Source organism: Papio anubis, chromosome 3, assembly GCF_008728515.1.
Source record: "Papio anubis isolate 15944 chromosome 3, Panubis1.0, whole genome shotgun sequence".
Classification (NCBI taxonomy): Eukaryota; Metazoa; Chordata; class Mammalia; order Primates; family Cercopithecidae; genus Papio; species Papio anubis.
Window position 1 is genome coordinate 147,016,216 of NC_044978.1, and position 13,232 is coordinate 147,029,447.

The 13,232-nt window shown below is 40.5% G+C and overlaps 1 protein-coding gene across 4 annotated transcripts in view; it reads left to right on the plus strand.

Annotated features, from left to right (window-relative positions):
• The window catches only part of UGDH (UDP-glucose 6-dehydrogenase), a 36,204-nt gene extending 24,071 nt beyond the window's left edge, over positions 1-12,133 (plus strand). For all 4 annotated transcript variants that reach the window (XM_009206689.4, XM_009206686.1, XM_021938378.2 and 1 more), the window contains 7 exons: positions 328-475; positions 1,569-1,663; positions 4,527-4,657; positions 5,534-5,667; positions 6,396-6,487; positions 6,907-7,017; positions 10,954-12,133. In XM_009206689.4, the coding sequence (XP_009204953.1) occupies positions 328-475; positions 1,569-1,663; positions 4,527-4,657; positions 5,534-5,667; positions 6,396-6,487; positions 6,907-7,017; positions 10,954-11,064 (822 nt within the window). In that variant the 3' untranslated portion in view covers positions 11,065-12,133. The remainder of the gene's footprint in view (positions 1-327; positions 476-1,568; positions 1,664-4,526; positions 4,658-5,533; positions 5,668-6,395; positions 6,488-6,906; positions 7,018-10,953) is intronic.
• Positions 12,134-13,232: the final 1,099 nt, after the last annotated feature.

Genomic DNA, 13,232 nt, shown 5'->3' on the forward strand with positions numbered 1-13,232 from the left:
GCACGTTTAAATTATGAAATAATTTTCACAAGGGAGATCATATATCAGGGTATAAAATATTCTGAAAAATTATGAAATCTTAAAATAGTAATTTGGTTTTTATCACTCTTTCCTTCTCTTTACCCTTTTTCTTAATCATCTGTCCTCTCTAATTTAAAACATTTTCCCTTTCTAACCCATCCATTGTCTCCTCAAATTGAGCTCATCAGTATCTCATGTATCTCCCTCAGTAATTTGCATCAACGCAATGAAATATAAACTAGATGTGTAAAATTGCTGTTTTAGCCTATCTTACTCTTCTCTGTGTGTGTGTGTGTTTTTTTTAAGACAGCAAATGCTTTTCTTGCCCAGAGAATAAGCAGCATTAATTCCATAAGTGCTCTGTGTGAAGCAACAGGAGCTGATGTAGAAGAGGTAGCAACAGCAATTGGAATGGACCAGAGAATTGGAAACAAGTTTCTAAAAGCCAGTGTTGGTAAATTCAAATTTTTCTCTAATAAAGAGAGCTACTATTGACTGAAGGCATATTATTTGCTGGTACCAGTGCTTTATATATCTCACTGAATCCTTATAACCTGTTAGGAAGATGCTGTTATTTTCTTTTTTAGAGATGCTTCAGACCCAGGGAAATTTGTGCAACTTGCTCGAAGTCATGCAACTGAGTGACCAGATGTTTCTAACTCCAAAGCCATATTATTCCTTACTGCATACTGCATTGCACTAGAGCAAGCGTGGGCAAACTATGGCCCTTGGGTCAAATCCAGTCCACAGCTTGTTTTTGTAAATAAATTTTATTGGAACACAGCCATGACCATTAGACTACATATTGTCTATGGCTGCTTTTGAGCTACAGTGGCAGTTTAATAGTCTCCTCAGAAACTGAATGGTCCACAAAGGCTGAAATATTTACTGTCTGGCCCTTTGCCATGAAAGTTTGCTGACCCAGGCCAGGCACAGTGGCTCATGCCTACAATCCCAGCACTTTGGGAGACTGAGGCCAAGGCAGGCAAATTGCTTGAGCCCAGGAGTTTGAGACCAGCCTGGGCAGCATGGTGAAGCCCTAGCTCTACAAAAAAATAAAAAAAATTAGTCAGGTATGGTGGTGCACACCTGTAGCCCTAGCTACCTGGGAGGCTAAGGTAGGAGGATCACCTGAGCCTGGGAGGTCAAGGCTGCAGTGAGCCATGTTCATACCACTACACTTCAGTCTGGGCAACAGAGGGAGACTCTGTCTCAAAAAGAGAAAAAGTTTGCTGACCCTCTGCTAGAGTAAAGAATGTGGGGCAGTCATACTAGATGAATGAGAAAAAAATAGGAGATAAAAGGGAACAATATAAAAAGTTAAACGTAGTCATAATGAAACTTTAGTTAGAAAATTATTTGGAAGTTACTTGTGGAGTTGTTGCCTGCAAATTTTACATAATTTATAAGCCTATTATTTATCTATCTGAATTTTATTATTAAAAAATCTTAGTATAAGGTTTCTGATTTAGTATAAAGAAATTTGTCACATGATTGAGTTTTCTCGTTCTTACATGAAAATACTGTTTATTTTTTTCTTTCTGTAGGGTTTGGTGGGAGCTGCTTCCAAAAGGATGTTCTGAATTTGGTTTATCTCTGTGAGGCTCTGAATTTGCCAGAAGTAGCTCGTTATTGGCAGCAGGTATTAATCTTTATAGGTAATAATTTCTGTTTAGCCAGGCGTAGTGGTTCACACCTGTAATCGCAACACTTTAGGAAGCCAAGGCAGGAGCATCACTTGAGGCCAGGAATTTGGGACTGACCTGGGCACCATAGTGAGACCCCATCTCTACAAAAAATTTAAAAATTAGCCAGGCATGGTGCTGCACACCTGTAGTCCTAGCTACTCAGGAGGCTGAGGTGGGAGGATCACTTGAACCTAGGAGTTGGAGGCTCCCGTGACTTATGATCCCTCCACTGCACTGTAGCACAGACAACAGAGTGAGACCCTGTCTCTAACATAATAATAGTAATAGCAATAATAATAGCAATTTCTGTTTAGCTTCTCATTAAGCATGTCACTTTTTGTCCATGAAATATTTTTGATGGAATTTATTTATTCCAGGAAGTCAAACATTAGTATATTCAATTTGCTTATTTTATGTTTATTTATTGGGTATCTGTGTTTTTAATTTATCTTTCCTGCTAATCAATGTTGATGGAAGTTTGTGATAAACCAGTATTCTAATTTTATAGCTAAATTTGCTCCCAGAGTAAAACAAAAACAATTATCCTTAATTATAATTCTTCTCTTTTTTTTTTTTTTGAGACAAGATCTCACTCTGTCACCCAGGCTAGAATGCAGTGGTGTCATCCCTGTTCACTGCAGTGACCTCCTGTGCTCAAGTAGTCCTCCCACTTCAGCCTCCCAAGTAGCTGGGACTTCAGGAATGCACTACCACGTTGGCGAATTTTTTTATTTAAAAAAATTTTTTTGTAAAGACAAGGTCTCACCATATTGCCCAGGCTGGTCTCAAACTCCTGGGCTCAGCAGCCCTCCCGTCTTTGCCTCCCAAAGTGCTGGGAATATAAGTGTTAGCTAGTGAACCTAGCCTAATTCTTCTCTGTCTTGAAAGGCATAAAATCAAAGTAAAGTAAGAACCTATATTATAACATTGGTCGGGCGTGGTGGCTCACACCTGTAATCCCTGCACTTTGGGAGGCTGAGGTGGACAGATCACTTGAGAGTCAGGAGTTCGAGACTGGCCTAGCGAGGCTGAGGCATGAGAATCGCTTGAACCCAGGAGGCGGAGGTTCTAGTGAACCAGGATTGCGCCACTGCACTCCAGCCTGGATGACAGAGCGAGACTTCGTCTCAAAAAAAAAAAAAAAACCAAACAGAACCTATATTGTCATGCTTTCAAGTGGTTTTGTATTTGTTGTTATTTGTTTTGAACCTTTCAGACTCACAGAGCTAAAATTAGAAACCCTTCCCAAATTGGAAGCATTAAGCGAGCTCTGGGAAGTAGAGTTGATGTTTACTGAATGCTCACCCTGTACTGGGTACTCTTTTGGGCACTTCGCATACAGTATCATTTAATCCTCATCACTAACATTATCCCCTTTATTTGATGAGGGAACTGACACGGAGATATTAAGTAATTTGTCCCAATTACTAGTTGGTATATGTGCCTTTCCCAAATATTTTCCCCCTGAGTTTATAATTTTTCAGGTTTCAGCAGTAGATATGGGAGGGAATCTAAAGAAATGCACATTTCTTTTTTTAAAATGTTTTACTTTTTAGAGACAGGATCTCACTGTGTTGCCCAGGCTAGATTCCAACTCTTGGGCTCATGTGATCCACCTGAGCCTCCTGAGTAGCTGGGACTACAGGCGCACCACCCTGCCTAGCCAGAAATGCACATTTTTAAGGGAAAACGGATACACTTAGTGTCATTCCAGTCAATCCATCATGATGGCTTTATCTCACTGTTCATCATGTGAAAATTGCAGATAAACTCTTGATTTTCCAGCACTTTGGGCTAATTGCTTAAGCTCTCAAGGTTTGATTGAGATGGTCCCTGGAAGCTTAAAGCCTTAAAAAAAAATTTCTTTTGCTTTGCCTACCTGGTTACCAACCTAAATTTAACAGATTAAGTGATCGGAGACTCTTCTCGTATAACATTTAGTTCATTAAAAACCTTGTCAAATATTTGTGGTGGTATGGTTCATCCAGAGGTAGCTAGAACCATAATTGTTTGTTCCCTGCTCACTTTCCACTGAAACTGAATTTTTGTAAATAGTGGAGCACAAGCAAATGAAGGAATACTTTGGGGTTTGATTGCTTATAGCTTGTTTCCACAGAGTTTAGAGACACGGGCTAAGGAGAATATGGTTTCCTATGTGCCTTATTTAGGCTGGTCTCATAGCTGAACCTGAAATGCGCTTAGAATTAAAACTTGGTTGTGCACTCCAATTTTTGCATCCATCCTAGCCTTATACGTGGAAAATCAAGCCAAATGAAATTACAAATTTTTAGGATGGCTTTTTTTTTTTTTCTTTTTTTAATTTAAGACAGGGTCTGGCTCTGTCACCCAGGCTGGAGTGCAGTGGCATGATCTTGGCTCACTGCCACTTCTGCCTCCTGTGCTCAAGCCATCCCACCTCAGCCTCCCAAGTAGCTGGGACTACAGGCACATGCCACCATGCCTGGTGAATTTTTGTATTTTTTGTAGAGACAGGGTGTCACCGTGGTGCCCAGGCTGGTCTTGAACTCCTGAGCTCGAGCAATCGCCCACCTCGGCCTCCTGAAGTGCTGGGATTACAGATGTGAGCTACCACTGCTGGCCTAGGATGGCTTTAAGGAAGGGGATGGGTGATTCTTTTTTTGTTGTTGTTGTTTTGTTTTAAATCCACAGGCACTAGAGTTTGGTTAATTTTTGCCTCCTGTTTATATGTAAGTGTTGTATTTGTACAATAGCACTCACCATAAAACTCTGAGTAATGTGTGTCATAGGCCGTACCTCTTTTAACTAATCATTGCACAATTGTACATGTAATTTCAGGTGATAGACATGAATGACTACCAAAGGAGGAGGTTTGCTTCCCGGATCATAGACAGTCTGTTTAATACAGTAACTGATAAGAAGATAGCTATTTTGGGATTTGCATTCAAAAAGGACACTGGTGATACGAGGTATCAGTTTTTAAAAATATTTCAAGCCCTTTGAGATTGTGTTAATTTTTTGATTGGTGGATGTGTGCATCTTAATTTTTTGATTGGTGGATGTGTGCATAAAATACATGTATATATATAATATAAAGAATAAAAATAAACATCCATATCTTCACCACTCCACCAGCTTAAGAAATATAATTTTACCTGACTGGGCGTGGTAGCTCACGCCTGTGATCTCAGCACTTTGGGAGGTGGAGGCGGGTGGATCACGAGGTCAGGAGATTGAGACCATCCTGGCTAACATGGTGAAACACCATCTCTACTAAAAATACAAAAAAATTACGGCCGGGCGCGGTGGCTCAAGCCTGTAATCCCAGCAGAGGCCGGCGCGGATCACGCAGGTTGAGACGAGACCATCTCAGGCCATGGTGAACCTCGCTCTAAAAATACAAAATTAGGCCGGGCGGGTGGCGGGCGCCAGTCTCCAGCTACGGAGCCTGAGGCAGGAGAATGGCTCGAACTGGGAGGCGGAGCTGGTGGTGCGAGCCGGTGATCGCCACTGCACCCAGCCTGGTGATACAGCCGTAGACCACTCAAAAAAAAAAAAAAAAAAAAAAAAAAATACAAAAAAATTAGCCAGGCGTGGTGGTGGACACCTGTAGTCCCAGCTACTCGGGAGGCTGAGGCAGGAGAATGGCATGAACCCGGGAGGTGGAGCTTGCAGTGAGCCAAGATTGCACCACTGCACTCCAGCCTGGGTGACAGAGTAAGACTCTGTCTCCAAAAAAAAAAAAAAAAAAAAGGAAATATAATTTTACCTGTATCTTAAACTCCCTGGTATTAGAATATAATGCCATGTAAAGCTTAGCAATACTGATTTTTTTTTTCCTATAGAGAATCTTCTAGTATATATATTAGCAAATATTTGATGGATGAAGGCGCACACCTCCATATATATGATCCAAAAGTACCTAGGGAACAAATAGTTGTGGATCTTTCTCATCCAGGTGTTTCAGAGGATGACCAAGGTAAGGCTTTGAGTCTCATGAATCATTTTGAGTACAGACCTTAAAACTTTTTATCTTCTGGAAACCTTAGGTTGTTCAGTTTTATCATTGATATCATTGGTAGGCCTTCTTTTAAACCTCATTTCTCTGAAATTAAAGTCTTAGGCATAATGTCATCAACATTGATTTGAAGTGATCAGCTGTGGATTGGTCCATTGATTTTTCCAACATATTCCACAAAGCCCCAAAATTCCAAGGAGATGATTCCAAGGCAGATTTTGGGGCCTGCCACCATCACTCCCACTGATGCTAAAATCAGATTATTCCCAACTCTTCTGCAGTCCTAGTGTTAGAGTATCTATAGTACTATCCCCCTTATGTGTGGTTTTTCTTTCCATGGGTTCAGTTATCTGCAGTCAATTGCAGTCTGAAAGTACTAGAAAAAAATTCCAGAAATAAACAATTCATAAGTTTTAAATTGTGTACTGTTTCATCCTGCCTGGGACATTTATCATTCCTTTGTCCAGCATATCCACATTCCACATGCTACTCGCCCATTAGTCACTTAGTAACTTTTGGCAATCAGATTCAAAAAACAAGTATGTGTGTAAGTATATATAGGGGTTCAGTATTCTCCACAGTTTCAGACATCTACTGGGGGTCTTGGAATGTATCCCTGCAGATAAGGGGGGAACTACTGTAATGTCAAATAACTCCTTATTTCTGTTTTTTTGTTGTTGCTGTTACAGTGTCCCGCCTCGTGACCATTTCCAAGGATCCATATGAAGCATGTGATGGTGCCCATGCTGTTGTTATTTGCACTGAGTGGGACATGTTTAAGGTAAGGTAACAGAAATGATACTAAGGAAAATTCTAGAGGTGTTCCACTATCAGCTAAGGTTGAGTATGTGTTCATGTATGTGTTTTTTTTTTTTTTTGAGACAGAGTCTTGCTCTGTCACCCAGGCTGGAGTGCAGTGGTGCCATCTCGGTTCACTATAAGCTCTGCCTCCTGGGTTCTCGCCATTCTCCTGCCTCAGCTTCCCGAGTAGCTGGGACTACAAGCTCCTGCCACCACGCCTGGCTAATTTTTTGTATTTTTAGTAGAGATGGGGTTTCACCATGTTGGCCAGGATGGTCTCGATATCCTGACCTCGTGATCCACCCACCTCGGCCTCCCAAAGTGCTGGGATTACAGGCATAAGCCACTGCGCCCAGCTCATGTATGTGTTTTAATTGTTCCTATGGTTTGTCTTTACAGGAATTGGATTATGAACGCATTCATAAAAAAATGCTAAAGCCAGCCTTTATCTTCGATGGACGGCGTGTCCTGGATGGGCTCCACAATGAACTACAAACCATTGGCTTCCAGGTAATCATGATCCTGGACCCTTTTTCTTCTTTTTGTTTGGTCTTTAGTGTTTGATTCAACAACTGGGGACTATAATCTAGTCAAGTTGACATCAAAAGACCATCACAGCAGGTCAGAATATGTTTGGCTGATTAAGATGATACCTAGGGAAGTTCTAGGGCAGTTCTTTTGGGGAACCAAATCAATATCAGAAGTTTATTTCAACAATTAGGAAAGTGCTCATTTGCTTTTTAAACCCATTGTGTGGGTTTTAGAATTTTCTTATTTTCCTTAGCAGTAACCTAACTCTGGGGCAACATGTCAGTTCTTTAGGAAGTCCCTTTGGGATTTTTCTGACTACTCTACTTCCTCCCTAAATTTGTGATCTAAAGGTAGAGAAAGAAAGACTTGGTCAATCAGCAGGTGTTCATCCTATACCTCCTGAGTACTCAGCACTGTCCCAGTGCTGTGAGGGGTCTGAATGAAATATATGGGAGTTTCAATGGTACTGGCCCGCTTCTGATTCAAAGTTTATCAACTGGCCAGGCATGGTGGTTCACACCTGTAATCCTAGCACTTTAGGAGGCTGTGGAAGTGGATCACTTGAGGCCAGGAGTTTGAGACCAGCCTAGCCAACATGGCGAAACCCTGTCTCTAAAAAAAAATACAAAAATTGCCGGGCATGGTGGCTCAAGCCTGTAATCCCAGCGCTTTGGGAGGCTGAGGCGGGCATATCACAAGGTCAGGAATTCGAGACCAGCCTGGCCAATACTGTGAAACCCCATCTCGGCCGGGCGCGGTGGCTCAAGCCTGTAATCCCAGCACTTTGGGAGGCCGAGACGGGCGGATCACAAGGTCAGGAGATCGAGACCATCCTGGCTAACACGGTGAAACCCCGTCTCTACTAATAAATACAAAAAACTAGCCGGGCGCAGTGGCGGGCGCCTGTAGTCCCAGCTACTCGGGAGGCTGAGGCAGGAGAATGGCGTGAACCCGGGAGGCGGAGCTTGCAGTGAGCTGAGATCCGGCCACTGCACTCCAGCCTGGGCGGCAGAGCGAGACTCCGTCTCAAAAAAAAAAAAAAAAGAAACCCCATCTCTACTAAAAATACAAAAATTAGCTGGGCGTGGTGGCACATGCCTGTAATCCCAGCTACTCCAGAGGCTGAGGCAGGAGAATCGCTTAAACCTGGGAGGTGGAGGTTGCAGTGAACCAAGATCACACCACTGCACTCCAACCTGGGTGACAGCGCAAGACTCCATCTCGGAAAAAAATAATAATAGTAATTAGCCGGGCGTGGTGGCCTGTGCCTGTAATCCCAGCCACATGGGAGGCTGACGTGGGAGGATTACTTGAGCCCGGCAGGCAGAGGTTGTAATGAGCTGAGATCATGCCGTTGCATGCCAGCCTGGGTGACAGAGCGAGACCCTGCCTCAAAAAACAAAAAACAGCTTGTCAATTATGGAACATTTGGAAAGCTGACAGAAGCCTCCACCCAGAACAGTGTATTTGTATGTTACATCTATTTCAGTTCTCCAAGGAGTCCCAAAAGTATTAATAAGAAGCTACTTTCCATTTCCTTAGAGCAGTGTGTATATGGGGATAGGAGGATGGGGAGGTGGAGTAAGTTAGGGAGAATAAAAAAATATGCCAGGGGGTTGCAGTCAACGTAGTGCCCACGCAGAGCAGAAAAGCAGCAGTGTTTGATAGCTTGCTATACACATCTCAGCACCAGCTATCTTGGAGAGGTACAAGTAAGGCCTAATCTGCTATTCAAAAATATCTGATCTGGTTCTCTTAAACCTCTCACCAACTTGGTGAAGGTCCTTATTTAGAACTCAGTGCCCATTTCTCCTTCATGAAAGATTTGCTTGTGGAAAGAATCAAATGGCATCCTTGTCTGTGAACTCTTCCATCCAAGACCTTGGGGACTCTTCTATTCCACCCCTCCCTAGTGAGTAACAGCATGACGGTTTTCCCCGGTCATGACTAAACTCAGGAATGTTATTTTTAAAAGGTTATTTGCAAGGCATAGACACATTTTCTGTCATTCCTGTTTTACTCATCTAAGGGGAAACATATGTAGAGAAATACATATTTTAAATGATTTTAAGTTATTGTAAAAGTTAACTTTCCTAGTGAGGATTAAAAAAACAATTAGGAATGGAATCACTAAATAAGGAGAATTTGTAAGTCACTAAGACAACGGGTTAATATAAAGCAGAAGCCCTTTTTTTGTGGTATGAGTCAGAATTAAATATTAATTTATAATTCAAAAGACAGGAAAATTGAGTAGTATATTTATCTCTGCTGTGGAGGGGAGATAAATTCATGACCGTTGAAGTAGTATTTTTAATAAGAAGATGATTTTGAATATATGGAATAAATGAAAAGTGTAATAGGCAAAACAAAAATTGATTATCATTTAGTGAAGGCTGGCTTGTTGTATGCTAAGCACTTTACCTAATTTAATACTTACCACAACCCTTTGAGTTAAGTGGTGGTAACACAATTTACAAGTGGGAAGAAAGACCTGGAGAGTTTAGGTAATGCAGCAAGTGCCAGTCAGGATTCCAGACTCCAAAGTCTGAATTCTTAAGAATTATGCTGTTGGCAGCGCACAGTGGCTTATGCCTTTAATCCCAGCACTTTGGGAGGCCAAGGCGGGTGGATCACGAAGTCAGGAGTTTGAGACCAGCTTGGCCAATATAGTGAAACCCCGTCTCTACTAAAAATACAAAAACATTAGCCTGGTGTGGTGGCGGGTGCTTGTAATCCCAGCTACTTGGGAGACTGAGGCAAGGAGAATCGCTTGAACCTGGGAGGCGGGGGCTGCCATGAGCCAAGGTCGCGCCACTGCACTCCAGCCCGGGCGACAGTATGAGACTCGATTTAAAAAAAAAAAAGAAAAGAAAAAGAATTATGCTGTTACAAACAGGGCGTAGTGGCTCATGCCGGTAATCCCAGCACTTTGGGAAGCCAAGGCAGGCAGATCACTTGAGGTCAGGAGTTCGAGACCAGCCTGGCCAGCATGTAAAACCTCATCTCTACTAAAAATACAAAAATTAGCGAGGCGTGGTAGTGCATGTCTGTAATCCCAGCTACTCAGGAGGCAGACAGGAGAATTGCTTAAACCTAGGAGATGGAGGTTGCAGTGAGCCAAGATCGTGCCACTGCACTCCAGCCTGGGCGAAAGAGCAAGACTCCATCTCAAAAAAAAAAGATTATGCTGTTAGCTTTTGCAGGATTTTTAGTACAAGGGAAATTGAAATGAGAATGGAGTTTGAAATAAAATATGAACTCACCGGAATTTGGTCAGTTAATTTCATGCATGTTTCTAAAGACAGTGGTGGCACATAATTGACGACTTTGAGGGAGTCAGGTGTGGGAATGGCAGGAGTGAGAAAGTCTAGATATGAATATTAAAATGAAGTGTAGGCCGGGCGCGGTGGCTCAAGCCTGTAATCCCAGCACTTTGGGAGGCCGAGATGGGCGGATCACGAGGTCAGGAGTTCGAGACCATCCTGGCTAACACGGTGAAACCCCGTCTCTACTAAAAAATACAAAAAACTAGCCAGGCGAGGTGGTGGGCGCCTGTAGTCCCAGCTACTCAGGAGGCTGAGGCAGGAGAATGGCGTAAAAACCCGGGAGGCGGAGCTTGCAATGAGCTGAGATCCGGCCACTGCACTCCAGCCTGGGCGACACAGCGAGACTCTGTCTCAAAAAAAATAAAATAAAATAAAATAAAATAAAATAAAATAAAATAAAATAAAATGAAGTGTAGATTAATTCTAGAAACAAAAAATAGGGAAGAAACCAAAGATCTCTCATAGCAACCCAGACAACTTGAGAATCCTTTTCTAAGAAAAAAATCTAGATTCCCCCTGCTCCCATTTCGGTACATTGTAAATTCTTACACTTATATAATTAATAGTTCTCTTAAAATTTTTTTTTCAGATTGAAACAATTGGCAAAAAGGTGTCTTCAAAGAGAATTCCATATGCTCCTTCTGGTGAAATTCCAAAGTTTAGTCTTCAAGATCCACCTAACAAGAAACCTAAAGTGTAGAGATTGCCATTTTTATTTGTGATTTTTTTTTTTTTTTGGTACTTCAGGATAGCAAATATCTATCTGATATTAAATGGTAAATGAACCAAGTGTTTTTAAGGAAACAAAACTATTTTTTTAATCATCAGATTTATACTAGCTATATGGGTATTAGCATATCTGGTAATTATGAATCTAGAATTTTTTTACATATTTTTATAATACTGTTAGCTCAGTTATTGGATGAGTGAAAGATAATCATGTTGGTTTTAATAGTGTCAATTTTTGTAAAATAAAAATTAAACTTCAAACACTTTATAAATTGTCCACAGGCCGCACTTTAATATCACATTATAAAGGGAAGGACAGTCTTCATTTTTCCTGGTTATTGGTTTGCTTGTCATTAAAGATGTATTTTGAATCCATGAAATTGCTATGCTAAATAGCCTTTACATGTATGGTCTGGTTAAAGTTCCTTTGTTCTTTTTGTTTTAATAAAATGTGTCACTGATTTTTTAACTCAAAAGGATCATCACTGTTAATTTCTAGTCACCCCAAATATAGTTAAAAGATTATTTTTTTTAATCATAAAGAGAAAATTAGTAGTAGTGTTTCTTTCTCTCCCCATTATTTCTTGGTTTTCCTCACTAATCTTTTTTTTTTTTAAGTCCAAAAGCCAAAAATATTTATCTTGGTTTTACATTTTAATTTCCATTCTTAATTGTAATTTTTTTCTTTAAGGAAACCAATATAATCTAATGTATAAAAACTTAAATATTTTACAAGTTACGTATAGCATCATTCTAAAATAAGAATTTTTTTTTGTTTTCCGTCTGCTTTTTCTCTTATGTCTCTTGTTGAGTTTTATATTTTCAGTGATTATTTTTGCTTGTGTTAGATCATTATTAAAATGTATCCGATGTCCATTTGATACTTGTGCTCTGCTGAGAATGTACAGATTGCATTAAACAGCCCAGGTCTCATCCTTCAGGAATTTTTTAGTTCAATGAGAAGAGGGAGACAAATATAAAGATGAGGACAGAAGCATCTGTACAGATAAAAATTCCATAAATAAAACGTTCTCCATCAACAACTGTATGGGTGTAATTTTTGTCAATGCACAAGTAACTGAGTCATGACAACCTGACATTGGATGGGGAAAGAAAATGACACCTCACTTTTTAGAGAAAAGGATATTATATTCTCTCAAATGATGCAACAAAGGGAGGGAATTTAGCAAATAAACATTGGCAAACTGTAGCCCATGGGTCAAATCTGGCCAGCCACGAGTGAACTAAGAATGGTTGTTATATTTTTACATGGTCACATGTTAAATGGTTTGACCAGGCATGGTGGCTCATGCATGTAATCCTAGCACTTTGGGAGGCCAAAGAGGGAGGATCACTTAAGGCCAGTTTGAGACCAGCCTGGGCAACTTATTGCCTAGGCAGTAAGACCCCGTTTCTACAAACAAAGCACAAACATTTTAAATGGTTATACAAATCCCTACATAATATCCTCAACTTTACCTCTTGGCTGGCAAAGCCTAAAATATTTCCTACCTGGTCCTTTAGGAAAGTCTGCATACCTCTGAAAAAGACAAATACTAGAGTTCGAACATAAGGTGAGCCTTTACTCATAAGACTTTGAAGTGAGGATGAGTTTATTAATTAGAATTTGCTTTACATTTCTGCTTGAAAATATTCTTGTAGTTTACTTAGTAATTTTATATTCTAGTAAAGGCATTGTAAATCCAAAGATATATGAAGATGTATGCTAAAGCAGATAGAATTAGGCACTTGTCCAAATGAGGAATTTTAAATTTTTAAATGTTTTTTTTTCTATTTTTAGACATCTAATGCTATAGATTCTAACTTTTTCTACTCTTGTCTAGACATGCCAAATGCTGGCAAAAAAAATTGCTTATTTTTTTGTTTTTTTGTTTTTTTTTTTGTTTTTTTTTTGTTTTTTTTTTTTGAGACAGAGTCTTGTTTTATTGGCCCGGCTGGAATGCAGTGGCACGATCTTGGCTTACTGCAACCTCTGCCTCCCGGGGTTCAAGCCGCCACGCCCAGCCTAAGAATTGCTATTTGGATATTGCCGAATCTGTAAAAACACAACAATAAGCAAAATCCTTTTAAACAAAGGAATCCTGAGTTCATCTCATTGGTGGAATGAAGCAATTCTGT